Consider the following 23,295-nt stretch of genomic DNA (forward strand, 5'->3'; position numbering starts at 1 on the left):
GAACAATTTAGAAGCATTTAAAGCACAACAATGCAGGTAAAAATAGAACATCCTCATTTTTTAAAAAACCCACCACATTCTTCTTCTGCATCTAATTAATAACCAAAGCTTGTCTCAATAAAAATATTGTTTAAAATGGTGATAAATGTGTGTGTGTGGATAGAGCAAAATAACCTTACCTCCTATGGAAAGGAGGTCTATAACTTGGGAACAACAACCAAGAAGAGCCTGCTACATAGCTTTTTCCAATATGCTCTTGACAAACAGAAAAGGTCCTTTCTAGAAGATCCCAAACTTAGGTATAGGTTTCCCCCTGATATTAAGTCTAGTCGTATCCGACTCTGGGGTGTGGTGCTCATCTCCATTTCTAAGCCAAAGACCAGCGTTGTCCATAGTCACCTCCAAGGTCATGTGGCTGGCATGACTGCATGGAGCGCTGTTACCTTCCTGCCGGAGCGGTACCTATTCATCTACTCACATTTACATGTTTTCAAACTGCTAGGTTGGCAGAAGCTGGGGCAGACAGCAGAAGCTCACGCTGCTCCACGGATTCGAACCTGTGACCTTTTGGTCAACAAACTCAGCAGCTCAGCGCTTTAACCCACTGTACCACCGGGGGGCCCTATCCCAAACTTAGACAGGTTCATATAGGGAGACACATCATTTGGACCGAAACCTTGTAGAGCTTTATAGGTCATAGCCAGTTAAGGAGTGTTGTGACTGTAGAGTTTGCCTACTGCATTTTGGATCTGTTGAGATTTCTGAACAGTTTGAAAAGGCAGTTCCACTTAGAATGTATTTTTTGTCTTCAAGTCATTTCTGATTTATGGCAACCGTAAGGTGACCATATCATGGAGTCTTTTTGGCCCCTTGTTCAGAAGGGGTTTGTTTTGCACACAAGAATGTGTGACCTCCCCAAGGTGACCCAATTAGTTTATATGGTTGAGTGAGGGTTTGGATCCTTATCTCTGGAATTGTAGTCCAGTGCTCAAACCATATGATCACACTGTTACAGTGACCTAAATGGGATGTAACTGAGGCAGATGTATCTTAAACCAATTTTGCCTTCTAGTGGCTAATTACAAAAGAGAATATATAAAATGCAGAATATATAAGTAAAATACAGTGGTGTGTGATAATAAACGTAATCTTTCACCACTTGAGGGCATACCTCTGCAAAAACACATTAAACCTATCATTGTACCTGTCTCTAACAAAAGGGGGAAGATATTAGCAATGCTTGGATGAATCTTGAAGTACAATTCAAGCCTCATCTTCACAGGATTGGTATCTGCAGTTTCATGTATCTATTACCAACAAAATATGCATTTTCTAGGTCCTTCATTGCAACTCTATAGTATTCTTGAGCTATAAGTCCTTCATTTCTGTTAGGCTCACTATTATCCCTGTTCATGTATATTCACAGGAAATAGGTTTCATTTGGAGGTATGGGGGGGTCATACTGCATTTAAAAGTGTCATGAAAAAAGAAGAGCCAGTTCAAATGAAAGCACACCAGTGCTGTTGCATGTGTTCAATGGCTTTCAGGACTTGGGAAATATAAAATATTAGTAAAAAGCAAACCAGAAAACTGGGACAAAGTTTGAATTGACCCTTAAAGCTTATAATATGCTGACATGGACTGGCTGTTTGAAACATTAAATGAGGGGACTTCTTTTAGGATGCAAGGATGCATGGGACTATATTATTGCAGATTCTACTTTTTAAGCCCCCCTCCCCACACTGAGAATTAAGTTTGCAGCATTATGTCCCAGATTAAGTATGTCAATCATGACTATGGTACAGTAGCAGAAGCACTGTCCGTGGAATGTCACAGATGAGTCAATTCCACAATGGCTTCTATTCTGGGACGGCTGTGATTCTTTTCTTATGTTGCTGCTGGCCTTGTATTGGTGTCGTAGAGCTTTATCATTGCAGCAGCAGGACTTGTGCTTTGAACAGTGAAGTGCTAGCTCAGTAGGAAAGGAAGAATTAGGTTATGACACTTGTTCTTTGGGCAGCATGGTGTGTGAGATCTCTTTGTTGTTTTCCACAGGCCTTCTATGACATTCTGCAAGAGGCAGAAATAAGCATGAATTGTTATCTTGAGTTGAGTATGAGTGTATGTGTCTTCAAGTCACCTGTTGACTCAAGGTGACCCCATTAGTTTTTCATAGGGTTTTCTTAGACAAGGAATACTCAGAGAGTTGTTTTGTTAGTTCCTTCCTCAGAAAAATAGTCCATAAAATCTGGAATTTGTTGGTGGTCTCCCATCCAAGTACAAACTACAGCTGACCCTTTATAGCTTTCCAGTCAGCATCTGGTGCCTTTAGAGTATGGCTGGCCCTCCATATCCATGGATTCAACCATCCACAATCTGGAAATTCAAAAGGCAAACCTTGTTTTGACATTTTATACAAGGGACACCATGGGTTTTGGTATCCATATAGGATCTTGGAACAAAACCCCAGCGGATACCAAAGGCCCACTTTATTTAGGCACTGTTGGAGTTCTTTATTTTTCATTTATTTTTCCTTATCATTCACACTGGCTGCTTACTTACTTACTACTTACTTATTTAGGCAATCCCTCGTAGTCCGAGGATGGTGGTCCTCCAAGGTCGGTGTTCTGTCGGTGGGCCTGTAGGTGACTGTGGAGCCCTATTCTTGATCTGCATCTTCTCCCACAGTGAGGCCATTGGTTTCCAGGTGGAAGGCGGTCCCGGTCAGGGTTGGCTTGACACGCCTTCCTCTTGGCATGTTTATCTCTTTCACCTTCCATTCATGCCTCTTCAAACTCCGCAGAACTGCTGGTCACAGGTGACCTTCAGCTGGAGTTCTCAAGGGCCAGAGCTTCCCAGTTCTCAGTGTCTACACCACAGTTTTTAAGGTTGGCTTTGAGTCCATCTTTAAAGCTCTTTTCCTGTCCACCAACATTCCGTTTTCCCTTCTTGAGTTTGGAAAAGAGCAACTGCTTTGGGAGACGGTGGCCGGGCATCTGGACAACATGGCCGGTCCAGTGGAGTTGATGGCAGAGGACCATTGCTTCAATGCTGGTGGTCTTTGCTTCTTCCTGCACACTGACATTTGTCTGCTTATCTTCCCAAGAGATTTTCAGGATTTCCCGGAGGCAGCACTGATGGAATCATTCCAGGAGTTGCATGTGACGTCTATAGACTGTTCACATCTCGCAAGCGTATAGCAGGGTTGGGAGGACAATAGCTTTATAAACAAGCACCTTTGTATCCCTACAGATGTCCTGGTCCTCAAACACTCTCTGCTTCATTCAGAAAAATGCTGCACTCGCAGAGCTCAGGTGGTGTTGAATTTCAGTGTCAATGTTGACTTTTGTGGAGAGGTGGCTGCCAAGGTAGCAGAAATGGTCAACATTTTCTAATGTTACACCATTAAGCTGTATTTCTGGCATTGGAGAGGGATTGCCTGGTGACTGCTGGAAGAGCACTTTGGTTTGTAACCAGTTGTAACTTGGCATTAAAATATGTACTGATAAATCATGTAAACATTTAGTTATTCATTTAAACATTCACAATGTAAAAACGTTTACATCATTTATTTTTATTGTTATGCTTCTGAATGACTTCACACTTTTAAAATGTAATGGCTCTCTCATATGATAACTTGTTTAATTGTGTTTCCACTATTTTATTATCAGGTTTCTAGTTTCATTTTGTTTACCTTCTTGAAGTTTTAGTATTCATTGTCAGTTCTTTTTTAAAAAAACAGAGTTGTATAAAACACCCTTCCCAATTGTAACTGATGTATTATTATGATTGTTTGCCCAAATGTGGCTGTAACAGTGAAGGCAATACACTTGTAATGAGACAATAAATGAGATAATGTTACTCAACATGGTCTAAGTCATGATAATTCTACAATGTACAACAAATCATAATGTTCTGGTTTATGCTGTAGTTTCTACAGTGACCAATTTATTCAATTTATGCTTTTAATTAGTTTAAACATCTGGTAGCCTTGGAACTGTGGAGTATCAGATGAGCAATGGCAAAACTCACTATCTAACCAACAGGATTCTTAATTAATTTCTTTATGAGTTCACTACAGCAGATGCTATTGTTATTTTACAGAATGTAATTAGGAAGCTTGAGAGATTTTCATATATTTGAAGTATGATTTGTGATCTGATCAGTAACCATACAATTCAAAAATGTTTTCATGTACGATTAAAAAAACACACCTTTGCATCAGTCTTGTATTGATTGGCCTAAATCCCGTTATGAGTCACAACTATGATAGCCCCACATTACTTTACTTTTCAGCAATTGAGTCAATTATTTGTCTGTAGCTGGAATTTGCAGTTAGATATAGGCTTTTGTGAATATTTTCCATATAGAACAGACAGCAAAATAAACTTTTGACTCACTGCACCAAAAGCTGGAGACAGGGGAAATCTAAAGAATTACAATTTTGAAAAATTATTCCCATTTTAAAAATCCTATTTATCTAAATGAGAATTAAATATTGGACATATTTGTCTACTCAAAACAATGCTGTCCAAAAACGTTGTCTCACGTTGTCTAATGATAGTTGTTGTTTATTCGTTCAGTCACTTCCGACTCTTCATGACCTCATGGACCAGCCCACGCCAGAGCTCACTGTCTGCTATCACCACCCCCAGCTCCTTCAAGGTCAATTCAGTCACTTCAAGGATGCCATCCATCCATCTTGCCCTTGGTCGGCCCCTCTTCCTTTTTCCTTCCATTTTCCCCAGTATAATTGTCTTCTCTAAGCTTTCCTGTCTCCTCATGATGTGGCCAAAGTACTTCAACCTTGTCTATAATATCCTTCCCTCTAATGAGCAGTCGGGCTTTATTTCCTGGAGGATGGACTGGTTGGATCTTTTCGCGGTCCAAGGCATTCACAGAACTTTCCTCCAACACCATCAAAAGCATCTATCTTCCTTCACTCAGCCTTCCCTATGGTCCAGCTTTGACATCCGTAAGTTACCACGGGGAATACCATTGCTTTAACTATGTGGATCTTCGTTGCCAGAGTGATGTCTCTACTCTTTACTATTTTATCCAGATTGGTCATTGCTCTCCTCCCAAGAAGTAAATGTCTTCTGATTCCCTGGCTGCAGTCTGCATCTGCAGTAATCTTTGCACCTAGAAATACAAAGTCTGTCATGGCCTCCATGTTTTCTCCCTCTATTTGCCAGTTATCAATAAGTCTGGTTGCCATAATCTTGGTTTTTAAAAAATGTTTAACTGCAACCCAGCTTTTGCACTTTTTTCTTTCACCTTAATTAGAGGTCCCCTTAGTTCCTCCTCGCTTTCGGCCACCACAGTGGTATCATCTGTATATCCAAGGTTGTTAACGTTTCTTCCAGCAATTTTAACCCCAGCCTTGCATTCATCAAGTCCTGCACATCGCAAGATGGGTTGTGCATACAAGTTGAATAGGGTGGGTGAGAGTATACAACCCTGCCGTAGGCCTGCCATACATATGATAGTAGTGGCCCTCTTTGTATAGGATTAATCTGAAAGAATTTTAGTCTCCTCTGATCACTGACTCACAATGTTTCAGTTTGTAAGTGAGGCATCTCAACTGAAAACATGCAGATTTTACATTGAGTGATACTTTTTTTTTATCTTTTTCTCAATATTTATAATGCTATATCTATCCAGTCAAAAAGATACACCCTAAACCAAGTCAAAAGCCTCTTGGTATGTTTCATCCTTTTAACTACTTTGAAGCATTGAACAGAACTGCAGCTGCCTTTTACTTTTTCCTAGCTGACTCATCAGCATTTTCCTCCTTTTTAAAGTTTTTATGTAGTACCAGGTGGTGATCTTTTTTGTGCCTGTTGCAATGTTAAGGTTTTAAATCTGTCACTTCAAACACAGGCACCTCTCTCTGGACTGCCAATTATTACCAGTCATGCAAGAGCATAGAGGAAGATGTCCTAAAGGGCAAAAACAGAAATAAAGTTTGTCTCTAGCATTGTACATCAAAATTATGTGACACTGGGACTTTTTTTTACTGACCTGGAGGGGACAAAAACATCAAGGTGCATTCTGTCACCCTCTCCCATCAAGAAACACACATAACACAGCCATTGTGGTGTAGTGTCAGATGAGATCTAGAGAGACCCAGAGTAAAAACTCTATTCCGCTGAATGTTGGACTTGTGTCAGATACAGACTCACAAAAATACAAAGTTGGAATGAACCAAAAGGTCCAACTAACTCTTTTAAAAACTTCAGTGGAATACAGTTCTGCACCACATAGCATATTCCTCTATTGCAATGGTTCTCAACCTGTGGGCCAACTGTTAGGCTTTCTGGGAGTTGAAGGCCAAAACATCTGGGGACCGACAGGTTGAAAACTTCTGCTCTATTGAATAACGTATTCTCTTGATGGTCTTCCTAATGGTTTATCAAAATCTCCTTTCTTTTAATACAGACCTTTTACTATCCTAGTGTCCATCATTTGGATATCTTTCAGGTTGTTGATATCCTGGACCCAGAAATGCACATGATATTCCAGATAAAACTGGCCAGATTGAAGCCAGGGCAGGGCAGGACTGCTTCAGAGTTTCACCAAAATTCTGGAGAATTCTCCAGCTTGGCTTCATATTGCACTTAATGCTAAACCACTTCTAGCTATACCAACCCCACAATTTGCTAATCCACTTCTTTCAACGGGAAACCCATGATCTACTAAACCACTTCTGGTCATGTAAACACCATGATCTCTTTCAATCTCATCCCCAGTCATCAGATGCTTTCATCCCATGTTGTTCTGGTTCTAATGTGATGGGGAAAGTGTCACAAGAGGGAACTGTACACAGGGTGAAAGATTTGTCCTTCTGTTCCCTCTTTCCTTGCCAGAAGGCAGATGAAGTGGGATGCTTCACCTGGCCTTTCCGATAAGGTCTCTCATCCACTTCTTTCAAAGGGATGCCCACACTCTGCTAAACCCCTTCTGCCCATGCAAAGGGCTGGGAGGGAGGAAACAACAGCTCCTGTGCTTGCTCTCAGCAAAGAACAGTGCTAGAAAAAGTTACTTAAAGAGGTACAACAGCACTCGGAATCCCCTAGGCAGTGTCATTAGTTTTGCCATGCTTTGGTAAATAATTACTGTTTCTTTTTCTAGGGCCATTCGTTTGGATGTAAAATGATGAAATTAAACCAACCTTTCTCACATGCAAGGCAACATTCCAAACCACAATATGAGAAAACACTGTTTTTTCCCCCTGTTGCAATCAAAAAGGCATGTAATCTCTTTACTGTTCACCGGTACAACTGAAGATTGGCATTAGACACAGCTGGATCCTGGTTTTTCTTCTAATGCTTTACAGTCGTGCATTCTGCTTTACCCACTGGAACCAATATAAGGGAGGAAATAACTCACACAGAGAGGAATATTATCAAATCCTTGAAGGTTAGCATGTGGCCATTCAATGCAATATTTTCATTTCTAACTCTCATCCCATATTTGTAGCTGTGCTTATTGCCTTCTGTCACAGCAGCTGTTGTTGAAAAAGGGGGCATCCTTTTCTGAAAGTACTGCTTGAAGAAAAGGAGGACCAGAATGGTTAAGAAGTTTAATTGTATACTCTTGGGTATATTGAACAGTTAAAATACTATGATTTCACTTTAATGAGCTCATTTCCTATCAAAAGAATCCTGAGGTCTGCATTTTAGAGAGAGGGGGTAGACAGATTGGTAGGTGGCAAACATGGCCATTTTTTTCCAAAAACTTCTTATGTGAAAACTGCCCTGAGAGAGAAGGTATGGAAATGTTAAGGTTTTTTTTAAAATTATTATTTCCTGCCAAGCACCTCCCCAGTAGAGACTACTTGCAGGCTGCTTTGAGGTGGGAATGAGGCAATCAACAGTGAGGGGCTTCATGGAGCTAGCCTTTCATCATTGGTCTCATTCATGCTTGGGCTTGTCTGGAGAGCAGGTGACAGCCCCAAAGAGGAGCAAAAAAGTGATTGTCATCTGTAATTTTGGCAGGGGAAATGTGTAGCCATCAATACAATATCAGTGTGGTGTATTACAAGTCAGTATGGTGCTAAGGGGGAAACCAGGGTAGCTCCAGGGCAGAATGCTCTGAGCTGAAGCTCAATTATTTTGTTGGTATAAGCAATTCCCCTAGAGCCACTCAGCCTACTTTGTCTCCAATACCCGAAGAAAGAGGAGCCACACCTCTGCTTGCATGGCTAGAATGAACAGCTCTCCTAGTTCTTCACCAATTCTTTTTCATCTGAGAGCAGCTCCAGGGAGCACATAATGTGGAAGTAGAGAAACCTCTGAGTCTGGATCAAATAATATTGAAGTTGACAGGTGGGGGATGAGTGTGTATTTCCCACCTCCTAAGACTCAAGGGTTGTTGTTTATTCATACCGTTGCTTCCGACTCTTTGTGACCTCATGGACCAGCCCATGCCAGATCTCCCTGTCAGCCATGGCCACTCCCAGCTCCTTAAAGCCAGTTACTTCAAGGATACCATCCATCCACCTTGCTCTTGATCACCCCTTCTTCCTTTTTCTTTCCATTTTTCCCACCATCATTGTTTTCTCCAAGCTTTCCTATTTTCTCATTATGTGGCCAAAGTACTTCATCTTTGCCTCTAATATCCTTCCCTCCAGTGAGCAGTCGGGGTTTATTTCTTGGAGTATGGACTGGTTTGATCTTTGTGAGGTCCGAGGCACTCTCAAAATTTTCGTCCAGCACCACAGTTCAAAAGCATCTATCTTCCTTCGCTCAGCCTTCCTTATGGTCCAGCTCCTGCATCTATAGGTTACTACAGGGAATGCCATTGCTTTAACTATGTGGATCTTCATTGCCAGTGTGATGTCTCTACACTATTTTATGGAGATTGGTCATTGCTTTCCTCCCAAGAAATAAACTTCTTCTGATTTCCTGCTTGCATTTTGCGCTTGCAGTAATCTCAAGGGACCTTGTGGGAATTTTCAGGACGTGATTTTTTTCCCCTTTGGGGCTGGAACTTGCTCTTGGAGTTAAAATTTAAGGGACAACAGCTTAAAAAATGTTAGATATTGGAGAATATAAGCTGGCCAGAGGAATCAGGACCTCAGTGACTGAGAAGCTCCTTTCCTGAATGAGTTGTTCATGCCTATAAGTACTGCAGGTGGTTTTGACATCTTGCTTTGACTTAACACATTGCTTTTTAGAGGATTCATGGATGTCTGCAGCCAAAGGTGCAATTGTTTCCTTGTTTATTTTAAGATGTCCTTGCTCTGGTAAGCCTGAATTAGATGCTTTTCATGTGAATAGTTTGAGGGCATGAAGAGAGGAAGAGGGATTACTGATGCAAGCATAATCTTAAGAGAACAAAGTCTGCTGTTGAATTTTATCGTGCTACTTTGGAAAGGTGTACATGCACTCAGGAAAGCATGGGTAGGCAAGTATACTTCCCTTGTCTTTTGCAAGTTTACAGACAATTGACTGTATGGCACTGAAATCACTTGTCTCTGAACTGAAAAGGTGTTTATGTACCAGGTTTTCATGCTGCATAAACTGCATTTATATTTAAGAAGGGTACACTGCATCCAATCTCTTTGTATTTCCGTTTTCACATTTCCAACACCCCACAGTAATTATCTCCCATATAGAGGTAATGACACATTTAAGTGTTCTTTGTGTCTCTGAATACCTTAAAACAGATGCATTATTTAAAAAAGATTAAAAGAACAAGTGGCTGTCACGTCAGTTCATAACACAGCATCCAAATCAGCCCTTCTGGTCTGGAAACTCCAGACATTGGGAGGAGAGTTTCTTTGAAATGTCATAACTTTATTCTATGGAATTGCAAAGGGAAATTGTAGAGGGAAATACACAGAGGTTGGTTGCAGTGTATGTGGTACTGTGATTTGAAATCACAGCTCCATCATGGCTTTGAAAATCAAGTTATAGTGATTAAGAATTTTATCGCATGGAGCTGCTATTCCACAGCAATAGCACAGTGATAAATAGCAGATACATACCGGGGTAAGCACCTTTGATATCATACCTCTCTTCATTCAAACAATTGAATAATCATAGGATGTTTTAAACCTACACCTGTTGATAAACTCTACAGGCTAGCTGGCAATGCCCCTCCCCCTCCCCATGTGCAATGGGAAGTTGATGCTAACTGTGAAAGAAATAAGGTTGAATACTGTGAAAGCCATCCATGTCTATCAGCCTCCTCCCAGTAGACTCAAATCAAGGAAAAGCTTCATGAGAACCCCCACTCCTCTTAATTCCTCTTAATGCCCCCCCAGCAATAGCAAGAATATCTCTCTGGGCAGCTAAACCAGGAAATCCCAATTGGATGGCCCCGCACGAGGGTCTTCCTCCAAGGGCAAACCAAGAATGGGCAACTAACTGGGCCTCCTAACCTCCGCAGGGGTGGTGGACCCATTAGAATGGTCCGCCCTAGGAGACTTATGGATCCAAATGGACTCCTGACGGCTCTTGGGGATTTTTCCACCTCCTTGGCTAGTGATACTGTCGATGCTCTGGTCTCTCGTTGGAATAATGAGTTGACTAGGGCAATTGACACTATCGCTCCGGAACGCCCCCTCTCGAGTAACCGAGCTAAACCAGCCTCTTGGTTCACCGAGGAGCTGGCAGCGATGAAGCGAAAGAAGAGGAGGTTAGAGTGCGTGTGGCGCCAGAACCCCACCAATCCAGCCCAAACACACCTGAATGCCTTTTTAAGGTCCTACGGTGTGGCAATAACGGCAGCTCAGAAAACATTCATCACAGCCAATATTGCATCAGCGAAGAATCGTCCGGCAGAGCTTTTCCGAGTTGTCAGGGGCCTGTTAAATCCGCCAAAAAGCGAGGCCTCGGACAACTCGGTGGCCCGCTGTGAAGCATTTGCTCGATCCTTCGCTGATAAAATTGAGCGGATTCGGTCAGGTTTTGACGTCATGTTAACGGCAGTCTCTGGGGATGTAACGAGAGCATCTGCTTGTCCAGTTTTATTGGATTCTTTTCAATTGGTTCAGCTTGAGGATGTGGACAGGATCCTTGGAGAGGTGCGACCCACCACATGCATCCTAGACCCCTGCCCATCCTGGCTGATAAGGAAGCCAGAGGGGGTTTGGCGGAGTGGGTGAAGGTGATGGTTAATACCTCCTTACAAGAAGGAAAATTTCCAGCGAGCTTAAAACAAGCTATTATAAAACCGCTGTTGAAGAAACCATCACTGGATCCCACTCAATTCGACAACTTTCGGCCAGTTTCCAATCTTCCCTACTTGGGCAAAGTCATGGAACGTGTGGTGGCAACACAACTCCAGGCGTTCCTGGTAGACACTGATTATCTGGATCCGGCACAGTCTGGCTTCAGGCCGGGACATGGAACTGAGACAGCCTTGGTCGCCTTGGTAGATGATCTGCGCAGGGAACTGGACAGGGGGAGTGTGTCCCTGTTAGTTCTGCTGGACCTCTCAGCGGCTTTCGATACCGTCGATCACGGTATCCTTCTGGGTCGCCTCGTGGATATGGGGCTCGGGGGCACTGCTTTGCAGTGGCTCCGATCCTTCCTTGAGGGACGGACCCAGAAGGTGTTATTGGGTGACACCTGTTCGGCCCCACAACCGTTGTTGTGTGGAGTCCCACAGGGTTCAATTCTGTCCCCGATGTTATTTAACATCTACATGAAACCGTTGGGAGAGATCATTCGGAGTTTCGGAATGAGATGTTATCTCTACGCAGATGATGTCCAAATCTGTCACTCCTTCCCACCTGTCACCGAGGAGGCTGTCCAGACCTTGAACCGGTGTTTAGCTGCTGTATCGGACTGGATGAGAGCTAACAAATTGAAATTGAATCCAGACAAGACAGAGGTCCTACTGGTCAGTTGTAAGGCCGAACAGGGTATAGGGTTACAGCCTGTGTTAGACGGGGTTACACTCCCCCTGAAGACGCAGGTTCGCAGCTTGGGAGTGATCCTGGACTCATCGCTGAGCCTGGAACCCCAGGTCTCAGCGGTGGCCGGGAGAGCTTTCGCACAATTAAAACTTGTGCGCCAGCTGCGCCCGTACCTTGAGAAGCCAGATCTGGCCACGGTGGTCCACGCTCTTGTCACATCCCGGTTAGATTACTGCAACGCACTCTACGTGGGGTTGCCTTTGAAGACTGCTCGGAAACTACAGCTAGTCCAGCGAGAAGCAGCCAGATTGCTCACCGGAGCGACGTACAGGGAGCATACAACCCCCCTGTTGCGCCAGCTCCACTGGCTGACAATCCAATTCCGAGCACAATTCAAAGTGCTGGTTTTGACCTACAAAACCCTATACGGTTCCGGCCCAGTGTATTTGTCCGCACGGATCTCCCTCTACGTCCCATCTCGAAGCTTAAGATCTTCTGGGGAGGCCCTGCTCTCGACTCCGCCACTGTCACAAGTGAGGCTGGCGGGGACGAGGAGCAGGGCCTTCTCAGTGGTGGCCCCCCACCTGTGGAACTCACTCCCCGGGGAGATTAGATCGTCATCCTCCCTCTTGGTGTTTAGGAAAAAACTGAAGACTTGGATCTGGGATCAAGCCTTTGGTCATTCTGACAGTTAACTGAAGGTTCTGATGATAGACAAGGACAAATGGAATGGTTTGGATATATGGACTCTGAACTCTGAGCATGAGATTGTTTTATGATTTTATTATGTACTGATGTTTTTAATTAATTGTTGAATTGTTTGTATTTGTACTACTTGTGAATTGCCTTGGGCATCTAATTGTGCCCCCACTGTAAGCCGCCCTGAGTCCCCCCCGGGGTGAGAAGGGCGGGGTATAAGTAAATGAAATAAATAAATAAATAAATAAACTTGGAAGTCCCTGGACAGACTCAGAAGTAGGGTGAGCAGATGAAAAGACAACCTGTCAAAATGGCACTAAATGACTCTATCTACCATGAGGTATCATCCTTTTCCTCCTTCTTCTATATTTCTCCTTTTTCTATACTCAGGAAGTCAAGAAAAACCATCTTTGGGTGATGGGCTTTTCTTTTTTTCTCTCTCTTTCTTTTTCCTCTTTTTTCAGTGTGGCCGCTGTGCCTGTTTTTGGTCAAAAGATATTTAGCCATTTGTGCTCCTTCTATTTTTATCAGTTTTTAACTAATTTATGCAATGCTTTTGATATGAAATAAATAAATAAATAAATTCACGTAACTGTGCCAGTTCATCAATCTATGGCTCCTTGATCATACTTCCACACACTTTAGTAACCCTGCCTTCCCAGACTTCTGCTGCTTCCATTTTTTAAATATTTTGAGCAATTTCACACTTTAAACAGCAATAGCAAAAAAGTAAATATGATTTTAAAGAAATACAAACAGACATCTTGGGAATAATATGGAGGGGGGATAATGGGAGAGGAGGAGAATCCCACCCCCTGATATTACATGTTGACACAAAGGTGGAAGGAACTCATTACATTGAGATAAGGTTTAGAAATATTGCAAGACTGTGAACTGTTTTGCCTGTCAATAGTGGGGGATGGATTAATCGGGGGGGGGGGGGAGATAGGCATTGGTTTTGTGCAATACTGCCTGTTTGCCTGCCTCATGTGATAAAGTCCTAGAGTTATGACGTGATGTGAGCAATGTCTGGTGAAATTTTTTGAAATAGATTTGTCATCTAGGATTTCCAGTGGGGAATAGCAAAGTGACTTGCACTGCTTCTTTCTCTCAGATTAGGAAAGACAGTAAATGTCAGTGATAAAAAATGTAAATCTCCTTATAATTTACATAAGAAATACTCGGAAAACTTCAACCAAAATGCTGATGAATAATCAAAGCCTTAGGGGCTATAAAGAAACTTGTTATCCACCAAAATTGTGTGTGTGTTCAAGTCACCTGTCAACTTACAGAGACTCCATGAATTTCATAAGGGTTTCTTAGCAAAATAATACTTAGAGGTGGTTTTCCTAGTTCCTTCCTCTGAAATATACCTTTGGCATTTGGTATTCTTTGATGGTCTTCTGACCAAGTATAGTGCACCCCACTTATCCATGGATTCAATATCCATGCTCCAAAAATATCCTCCCTGAAAAATCTGTGGGCCTCTCTAGATCCTCCAATTTAATTCTATGGTATGCTTCAGGCTCAAGTATAGTAAATTATTCAATATTTTTCTTGGTTTCAGGTACACACGGGAATCTTGGTATATATCCCCATGAATACAGGTATCACAGTAAATTAACTAGGGCTGGTCTTGCTTAGTTTCCAAGATCAAACATGTTTTGGTGCCTTTGGAATATTTAGCTCATGCTGCCCAAATTACTTTGGTGTAGTACTTAATTTAAAGAGAACAAAGCACACACAGGGTCATTTGTGAGTCAGACATGTTCTGAGTTGGGTTTTGTCAGACATTTACCCAGACCACTAAATACAACTTTTTGTTCCAGTGCATGTTAGTACTTCTTTCAGTGATCTTTCTTTTGCACCTTTCAGCGCTTTTGCCTTTTCCTTTTCATTCATAGCCTTCTTTTTCAATTATTTGAGGAATGGAGGAAAACTAGACAGGGGTATTGTCATACTGTAGAAGGTTGCACTGCAGACATCTGGATTGCAAAAACGAAATATGATGACATACTCCTTTTGTTTTATTTTGTTAATTTCCCAGCATCAATTGTAGTTCCCCCCCCCCCATCCTAGGAAGCTTCCCCCAAACACAAGAGCCTGCCCCTATTGTACTGGCTCCAATGAAGCCAGCACGAATCCACACCACTTCGGCGATGCTCCCCCCCCCCCCATGGGATGAGAGAAGTGTTGTTGTGATGAAGCCACAGAGGATGGCGAAAGAGTATTGTGGGGGGGGGGCGGGGTTCTATATCCTGACACTCGGTCAGTTTTATCACCAATGTTTAATCCCCCTCCCCAGATTGATTGGTAAATTCTCCTTTCTTCCTTCTCGTAACACCTTCACCTTTCTGTAAGTAGAAAGCAAATCCCTGGAAAAAGTGGCAGGAGGTTTTGCTTTGAACAAGGGGGTATCAACTATTGAGGGATGAAGGCAGAATATTTATTTATTGAGAAGAAGAATTGCTGAGCTGTGTGTAAATTATCATTCACAGAGTTTCACCTCCACCTATTTGGAATGCAGTTATGGAAAGAAAAAAAGAAAGAAGATGAATTAAGTTGCTGGGAAATTGTGGGTAACACTGCAACTTGAAACCCTCCTGTGGTTTTCTTTTTCCTCCAGCTTCTAGGCAAAGCAAAACAAAATGAAAACACTCCTGAACCATTTTTTAATTCACTGCTGGAGGAGTGATAGTATCAGAAGTGTTTGCTTAACCAACCATTTCATATCTTATGAGGCAAAAATAGTGCTGCAGTCACAAATCGTGTTCTAAACTCATTGCCATACAAAACACCCTGTCCTTTTTGCAATTAGAAGTATGGCTGCTTTAGGGCATTGCATGAATTATTCTGCAAGGAAAATCCACAAGTGGTATGGACATTAAAGGCATTTTCCCAAAGAGGATGGGACAAACAATAGCACTTACTGCAAAGGCTAGCCATGTTAGTCAGGCCACAAAATATAACAGACTCCCCCTTCCTGCCCAAAAAAACTCACATTGTGGTAACACAATTAAAATAGGCCAACCAAATGGTGCAAAATACATTATGTAAACTTTTAAAATTTCTACAGCCGTGGATGCTGAAAATTAGAGCAAGAAATCTCATTTTTGGGGAGGGGGGCACAGGACTTTATATTTTTTGAGAGGTTTTAGTTATGTACTCTAACAATGTACTTATTTCTATCCTGCACTTCAAAATCATAAACTAGACATTAAATCCAATTTCTAGTCCCAGGTATCATGGAGCCATGAATTAAATTTCTAAATGGCAATTCAACACTTTTATTGTTTTAATGCTTGTTGATGTATTGTTTTAATTATGATTTATGTTTAATTGTGGTTTTACTATTGTAATTGTTTGTATTGGCAATGAAAAGAGTTGAATTTTGCCATTATTTATGTGGAAACTGCTTTGAGTCCCCCCAGGGGTGAGAAAGGCGGTATATAAATACTGTAAATAAATAAATAATGTAGAGTTTTATTGACTATGTGTCCTTTAATCTAGTTTTATCTAACAGTTGATTTTTGCCTTGTTCATTTAGCCTGATGTTGTTTGTTGTGATTGGCAGTAACTTTCTGAAGACCTTGGCCACGGGCCTTTCACTCAGGCCAGCTCTACCATTAGATAGAATGGACCATCTGCACCAAACAGCTGGTTTTGAGTACAATGAAAGAGCTCTGAATTGTAATTTAATTTGCTAATAGACTGCTAACATTTGCTTGTAGGATTTTCTATCACCTGGCTTCAAAATAACTTGTCTGGGGTTGGATAATATGCACTCTTGACTTGGATGGATAGGGAATACCTTTGGTTCTCTGCCTCAGGCAGCAAAACATCCCTGCTTTCACTCCATCTGCTTTCTAGCTGCACCCTGTCCCCCAAACTAGAAATGCCAGGGATTGAACAGGGGCTTTCTGTTTACATGATATATGTCTGGTCACTGAGAGATTTGTTTCTTGCATGTGACTGATTCCCAAAACAAGGACCTGCTTCATGTGTGTTAAAACAGTTCATAGATATACCCACTCTTTGTGTATCCTGGTAGCTTTAAACAAATGAAGAAGAAATAGAATGTTAGCTGCTGTCCTCTCCTTTTTGCCTTGCATTTTATTCATGTTTTATTTTGAAATGGTCATATGATTAGTCAAATAAATAAATTATTATTAAATGAAGAAGAAATATGTTGTCTTAGAAGTATTAATGAATGATGGAATGGTTGGAGATGGATTAGCTATGGCTCCTGGCTATATAATAGAGGTGTTGCTGGCAAATACATCATTGCTGTTGCAGAATAGAAGGAACAAATGAAGGCAGATTTTTGTATGTGTGGCACTTGAACCTGAAGTGGGCCAACAGCAGCCTCCAAAACCTTGTAACACTTTGCTTTAGTCTATTCCTCAGGTTAGAAAAAAATATACCATTCTTTCCTCATTCCCTCTTTCTCTTCTTTCCCCTTATTTCTCGCCAACACACAATGTGTACAATCTCACAACATTTTTGAAAAATATTCTGAAAGATGTTGATTGCTACTGAACTGACCATATTATTGTGGTCCTTCTAGGTAAATTTCTATCCAAAGGTAAAGGCAACATCTGTCTAAAAGGGTGACCTGCATGTTTCTGGAATATTGAGCCTGTCCAGGAACTGGTTGCATGTACCGTTTACCCCGAGAAATACCTGCCATTTTATTTTCCTACACCTGTGTTCTAGGAATGCAGAACAAGCTTTGTTGTAAACTTCAAGTGCTGTAAGAAGTGTTCTTTTCATGTCATAACCCACAAGGCTTGGAAGTGTGCAAGAAGAAAGACAAGCTCTGTATCCAAATCTCTTTTCCAAAACATCACCCACTATCAAAAAGCAATTTGGTGTCAATTCACCCGTTCTGGGATGAGTGAGCTCTCTGCCTTTGGCCAGTTGCTGACATGTGCCAGATGGAGCTTTTCACATACCATAGCAGGCATGTGGGGTGCGCTGGGGGAAGGGACCAGGAGTGTTTGCAGTGGCGTGTTGGAAGCTTAACCCTGACCATGGTCAGAATTGAACACTAATAAGTGTCAACACATACTGAATTTTAACAGGCTTTCTCTGCAAACTCCCATGCATCCAAGTGTCATGCTAATGGGCTGATGATGATGATGATGATGATGATGATGATGATGATAATAATAATAATAATAATAAACTTTATTTATATCCCACCCCATCTCCCCAATTGTCCCAATCCTTTAGGATAATCTGCTTTCTCTGCCAGTTGTGCAATTTAGATCAAAGGACACGCCTGGGGTATCTAAACTGGGCATGTATTTGTGCTGAGAAGAGATTAACCCTGGCACAACTGCTGGCAACATCTCGGTTTCAGGCAGGGTCTTAGTGTGCCAGACACAAGGGATTAATGAGTTAATTCGCCCACGCATAGTCAAATAGTAATGCTCTTCCCCTCCCACAACACAGCAAGACATTAGCATGCTTTCACATCCATTTGTTCGTCAGGTGGAGGGGCACTTTCTAGTCATTTAGCAGGGCTGTCAGCGATTCAGCCAGCCCAACTCTCTTGAAAGTGCCTGCCTTTATTCTGCACACAAAGGGAAGAATGTACGCCAACCCCTCTCGCTTTCTACACGCTTCCTGAAGCGAGCTCTGCACATTCCAGCTGCATCGCCGGTACCTTCAGTGCAGCAGAGTCTTAGATTCTCCTTCCACCAGGCTTTCGAGCCTTCAGGGGGAAAGCGAGGGGCATCCCGATGAGGCGTAGTGCTGTGCCAGAGCTGACAAAGGGCTAGATGGATATACTTGGTCTTCTGAGACTTGCCTGTGATTAGATGTTCCTTGGGCTCCCAAGCTTTGCACCATCAGCATTTCATGGTCCAGAGGGTGCTCCAGATTCATCTTGCAGTATGCCTGCATTGATTTAAATCCAGCAACGAGAAGGAAGCCAGCATTGAGACGGAGTGGATACTGCTGCTTTGGGTTAACCATGAAGATGCAAGCTCAATATTTCTGAAAGCAATTGAACCCATGGAGGGTTCTTTGTAATCGCTGGGGAAATTCTTTGCAGAGGAAAGAAAAAATTTGTTAAGCAGGTTTCCATTCTTTTCATTAATGATTTGGCAACTTTGGAGATTTGTTTGACTCCTGGCATATCAGAGACAGCTTTGCTCACTTAACGACTGGCTTCACAATCCAGGTACTTGAGTTTACCGTTGAAGATTCCTGGACTAGGGATTGATACCTTCAGCTCCCGGTGGTCCTTTTTCTTCATTCAAAAGAAGTTTTCTATTCTGTAAAGGAAAGCTTAGTGAGGGAAAAATGCAGGTCTCCATAGCATGCACAGAGCATAACCTCAAAAACCGGAATGGGGAAGACAGACTCATCAGCAAACAGAACACCAGTAACCCTAATGCTGTCAATGCCGCCCGGGCGAAATTCCGGACAGTGGCAATAATTGCCCGCAGTTTGGGAACCTTTACCCCTCAGCATCATATTTCTTTAAAAGAGTCCACTGCTAAGCAGACTGGCATGAAATATAGGTATGGACAAAATATTTATTCTTCATGGCATTTCATGGTGTGTCCCTCCCATTTCTTCCTTCCCTATCCTTGCATGTCTTGAAAGTTTACCTGCCAACCAAGGTACCCTTCATGACCCCCCCCCCAAAAAAAGAAATCTTATTCATATCTTGACATGAGATCAACAAAGTCTGAACCCTTTAGAGAGAAAGGTGAGTGCAGAATGTTGCATCTTTCTCAAGAGTTCCAATTTATTTCATATTCAAAGTTTTGTTATTCATGGGATTCTTTCTAAACAGATATCTGTATGAAGGAGACTGCAAGGTGTGTTTGAAACAGATCCAGTTGTATTCAGAACTTTGAATTAATCCATGATACTCCAGTCAGTGCTTGGGAGAAAGTTTGCCTCTCAAAGCACCTGCTGGGGAGAAGGAAAAAAAGAAACACCCAGCATCTGCCACACTCAGTTAGATGCTCTTTTGTATTCTAATTACTATTCATGGGCCTGTGATTGACTTGCTGTCTAAGGACAGGGAGGGATTTGCTTTAAGCAAAAGGCAGCTTGTGATGCAGACAAAATAATAAGTATGTTCCTAGAAAAGATCATGTGTTAAATTATTTCCTTCACCAAGGAGGATGAGGCAGAATAATAAAGACTTCTGCTAATAGCTCTCTTGAAGCTTATTTATTCTGGGAATATATGTAAGAGGAGATTTGTTTGATAAATCAGTCAGTTACAATTAATTTTAAGCACTCAATGTAGAATTTGTCAGTTCTGCTAGACATTGTGCTTAATGTCTCATTTGATTCATGTCAGAGTGGTATTTTCTCTTAAAGAGCAGATGGCAAAACGCAGGTACCATCACAGTATGACCTCTGTATCCACTGGACCAGTACCTGCAGTTTCATTTATCCAAGCCTAACAAAATATGTCCTTTATATTCATCTTCTAGGTCAGGCATGGGCAAACTTTGGTCCTCCAGGTGTTTTGGACTTCAACTCCCACAATTCCTAACAGCCGGTAGGCTGTTAAGAATTGTGGGAGTTGAAGTCCAAAACACCAGGAGGACCCAAGTTTGCCCATGCCTGACCTAGGTCTTCAAGTACTCTATAACTCTATAGTATTATTGAGCTAGAAGCTGTTCATTTCAATAGGCTTCACTATTTGTGATTTTACCTATCCATGCAAAGTCCAGGAATGTATCACTCATGGATACGGTTGATGTCCTTTACTTTTTCAAGCAAGAGATGTGACATACTGCACTACTCAACTCAATGCAACAATGTAGTGGGATATAGTTGCATTTGAGACCCAAGAGGTATGGGTTAACATTTCTGGGCTCATGAGCAGATTTAGGAAATTCCTTCCTTCAGTGCATTCATATGTGTATGTGCCTAAAACTAAATCTCAGTCTCTTCCATGGGATTCACTCCCAAGTAAATGCTCTTAGTGTCAACTCTCAGTCATTGCTAACAACCAGAGAAGCCGGTTATTTGTTGAAGACACACAAGATCTATTTTTACAAAGATGAAAACATGTTCCTTCATTAAAATGTGGCTTTTGTTAGTAGGCTTTCTATGGGTAGTAAGTTCTATAATGGTCATAGTGTGCCATCAAATTTTGTGGCACCTTATAGCTTTCTATAGGTATGTCATGTGTATCACACCCCAATCAATTTTAGAACTAAAGTTTGTTCTTGTTTTCATTCATCTTTTAACATGTGATTTCAGGGTGACAGAGAATTAAAACATTAAACTATTTAAAACAATTCGAGATTCAAACAGCACACAGGGGAAAACATATTTAACATGACCATTTAGTACATCTTAAATGCCTCTAACAATTCAAATTTTTGGCATGAGCATTGGAATTAAATTAACTCCTCAGAACTGTGTCTTTATTTGGCACTAGAAAGAAACCAACATTGGTGTCAATCACACCTCTAAGGGGAGTATGTACTACTACTTGGATACAACAGCCAAGACAACAGAATGCTGATTATGACAGAAGGTAGGCATGGAAAATGAATTCATTGGGTTCATATTACTTTATAAAATACCCACTTAATCCTTTCTAAGACTAGCAACAAGACCAGGATCATATTTTCTTGGCAACTGAAAAAATTATCAAGAGTTGTGATGAGTTTTAACAAAAAAAGTGTAAATTTGGAAAAAAAAATAGAACTGCAAATGTGTATATTTGAGAAATGCCCACAAAATAGTTTAGGCAATTAGGAAAAGGCTTGGGGTTATATATATATATATATATATATATATATATATATATATATATATATATGGGGAAAAGACAATCTTTCAAGTCAGTAAAAAGATTCAAGTAGACAAGAATATCAGATTCGGAAAAGAACAACCAAAATGAATGAAGAGATTTTCACTTCCTTTTTAAGAACATGCTCCCAATGTTGGGAAATAAAGTAAGGTATTGAACAGCATGTGTAATTACTCTTGTAGCATGGACAACTTCCATCTTTTGGAAATTATCTCCCAGAATCCCCTGCTGATAGAATAGAATAGCTTTGTCATTGTAGGAGCCCCCAGTGGTGCAATGGGTTAAACCCTTGTGCTGGCAGGACTGAAGACCAACGGGTCAGAGATTCGAATCCAGGGAGAGCACGAATGAGCTCCCTCTGTCAGTTCCAGCTCACCATGCGAGAAGCCTCCCACAAGGATGGTAAAACATCAAAACATCCGGGCGTCTCCTGGGCAATGGCCAATTCTTTCACACCAGAAGCAACTTGCAGTTTCTGAAGTCACTCCTGACACACACAAAAAATGTCATTCTGCTATTGCAAAATGAAATTACATGCCTTCCTTGCATACGGCACAAAACAACACACCCATCCCTCCACACTCCCACCATACTTATGCTAATTGTTGAGATAGGAAGCAATAGGTTTGATTGTAGGAACCATTGAGATGTGCACCCTTGGAAGCAGACACTGAACAAACACCCTTCCATGCACAGAAGAGCAGTTTACTTTCCTCCAACAACTTAACCAGTTTAAATGCATTCACTTTGTCCCATGTAACTCAGTAGGAGATGCTGAGAACTGAACTCATCCCTGTTTGCAGAAGTCTGACATTTCACCTGCCTAGGGTTGCTCAGGATTGTAGTGCCATGTGTCATACCACCAAATAAAAAGAGCCAGATATTGCCAAGTCTCTTTGAATATATGTGTATGGCACAGACTATATTGCACACCACTTTAAGTTTAACAAAGTTCTTGCTAAAAGTCATCTTAAGTGGCTGAGGGGGGAAAGGAAGGGGCCTGAGGCTGTTAGGAATGGTGGGAGTTGAAGTCCAGAACACCCGGAGGGCTGAAGTTTGCCCATGCCTGGGCTAGACCCATTTCTTTTGCTGACCTCCCCAAAACAAGCAAAATACTTCATTATGTCTTACAGCATGCATTCCAGACAAGAGGTGGCATTTTTCATATGTTTACCAAAGACATTAATAGAATTATAGAGTTGGAGGAGACCGCAAGTGTTGTTAAGTCCAACCCCCCACTATGCAGGAACATGCAATCAAAGCACCCCAGACAAATGACTATTCGGCCTCTGTTAAAAAACTTCCAGAGAAGGAAACGCCACTACACTCCAATGCCGTGTGTCTCACCGTTAAACAGCTCTTATCATCAGAAGCTTTTTCCAAATAGTCTCTTTTCTTACCATTTGAATCCATTGCTTTATGTCATAGTCTCTGGAGTAGCAGAAAACAAGGCTGTTCCACCTCCAATATGACATGCTTTCAAATATTTAAACATGGCTTTCATATAACCTCTTAACCTTCTTTATTCCAAACATGCTCAGCTCCCTAAGCTGATCTTCACAGGGCATAGTTTCCAGAACATTCAATACCTAAAATATTTAAATTGGTAAAAATGAAAACATTAAACAATCAGAATGTAGAATAATTGAATAGCAGTTACAGTAGAGTTTCACTTATCCAACCTAAACGGGCCGGCAGAAAGTTGGATAAGGGAAAATACTAGATAGTAAGGAGGGATTAAGGAAAAGCCTATTAAAAATCAAATTGCGCCCACTGGGAAGGGCGAGATGCATCCAGTGCAGGACGGACACCGTGCCCAATGGAAAAAGTTTGTGCTAGCCACGTCTCACCCCTCCCAGTGGATGCGCGGAGAGGCCCACTGTGTGTTGCTACCTAGAAAAACAGCTGTAGATCTGGGTGGG

At 41.7% G+C, this 23,295-nt stretch overlaps 1 protein-coding gene across 3 annotated transcripts in view; it reads left to right on the top strand.

The window, feature by feature from the left end:
• KCNAB1 (potassium voltage-gated channel subfamily A regulatory beta subunit 1) overlaps positions 1-23,295 on the top strand; it is a 207,413-nt gene that overhangs the window by 22,294 nt on the left and 161,824 nt on the right. The window contains exon 1 of one of the 3 annotated variants that reach the window (XM_060767650.2): positions 17,981-19,104. The exons of the other annotated variants lie outside the window; for them this stretch is intronic. Within the exon in view, the coding sequence (XP_060623633.1) occupies positions 18,884-19,104 (221 nt within the window). The 5' untranslated portion in view covers positions 17,981-18,883. Of the gene's footprint in view, positions 1-17,980; positions 19,105-23,295 lie in introns of those variants that run through there. 3 annotated transcript variants of the gene reach the window in all.

Source organism: Anolis sagrei, chromosome 3 (genome assembly GCF_037176765.1).
Source record: "Anolis sagrei isolate rAnoSag1 chromosome 3, rAnoSag1.mat, whole genome shotgun sequence".
Classification (NCBI taxonomy): domain Eukaryota; kingdom Metazoa; phylum Chordata; class Lepidosauria; order Squamata; family Dactyloidae; genus Anolis; species Anolis sagrei.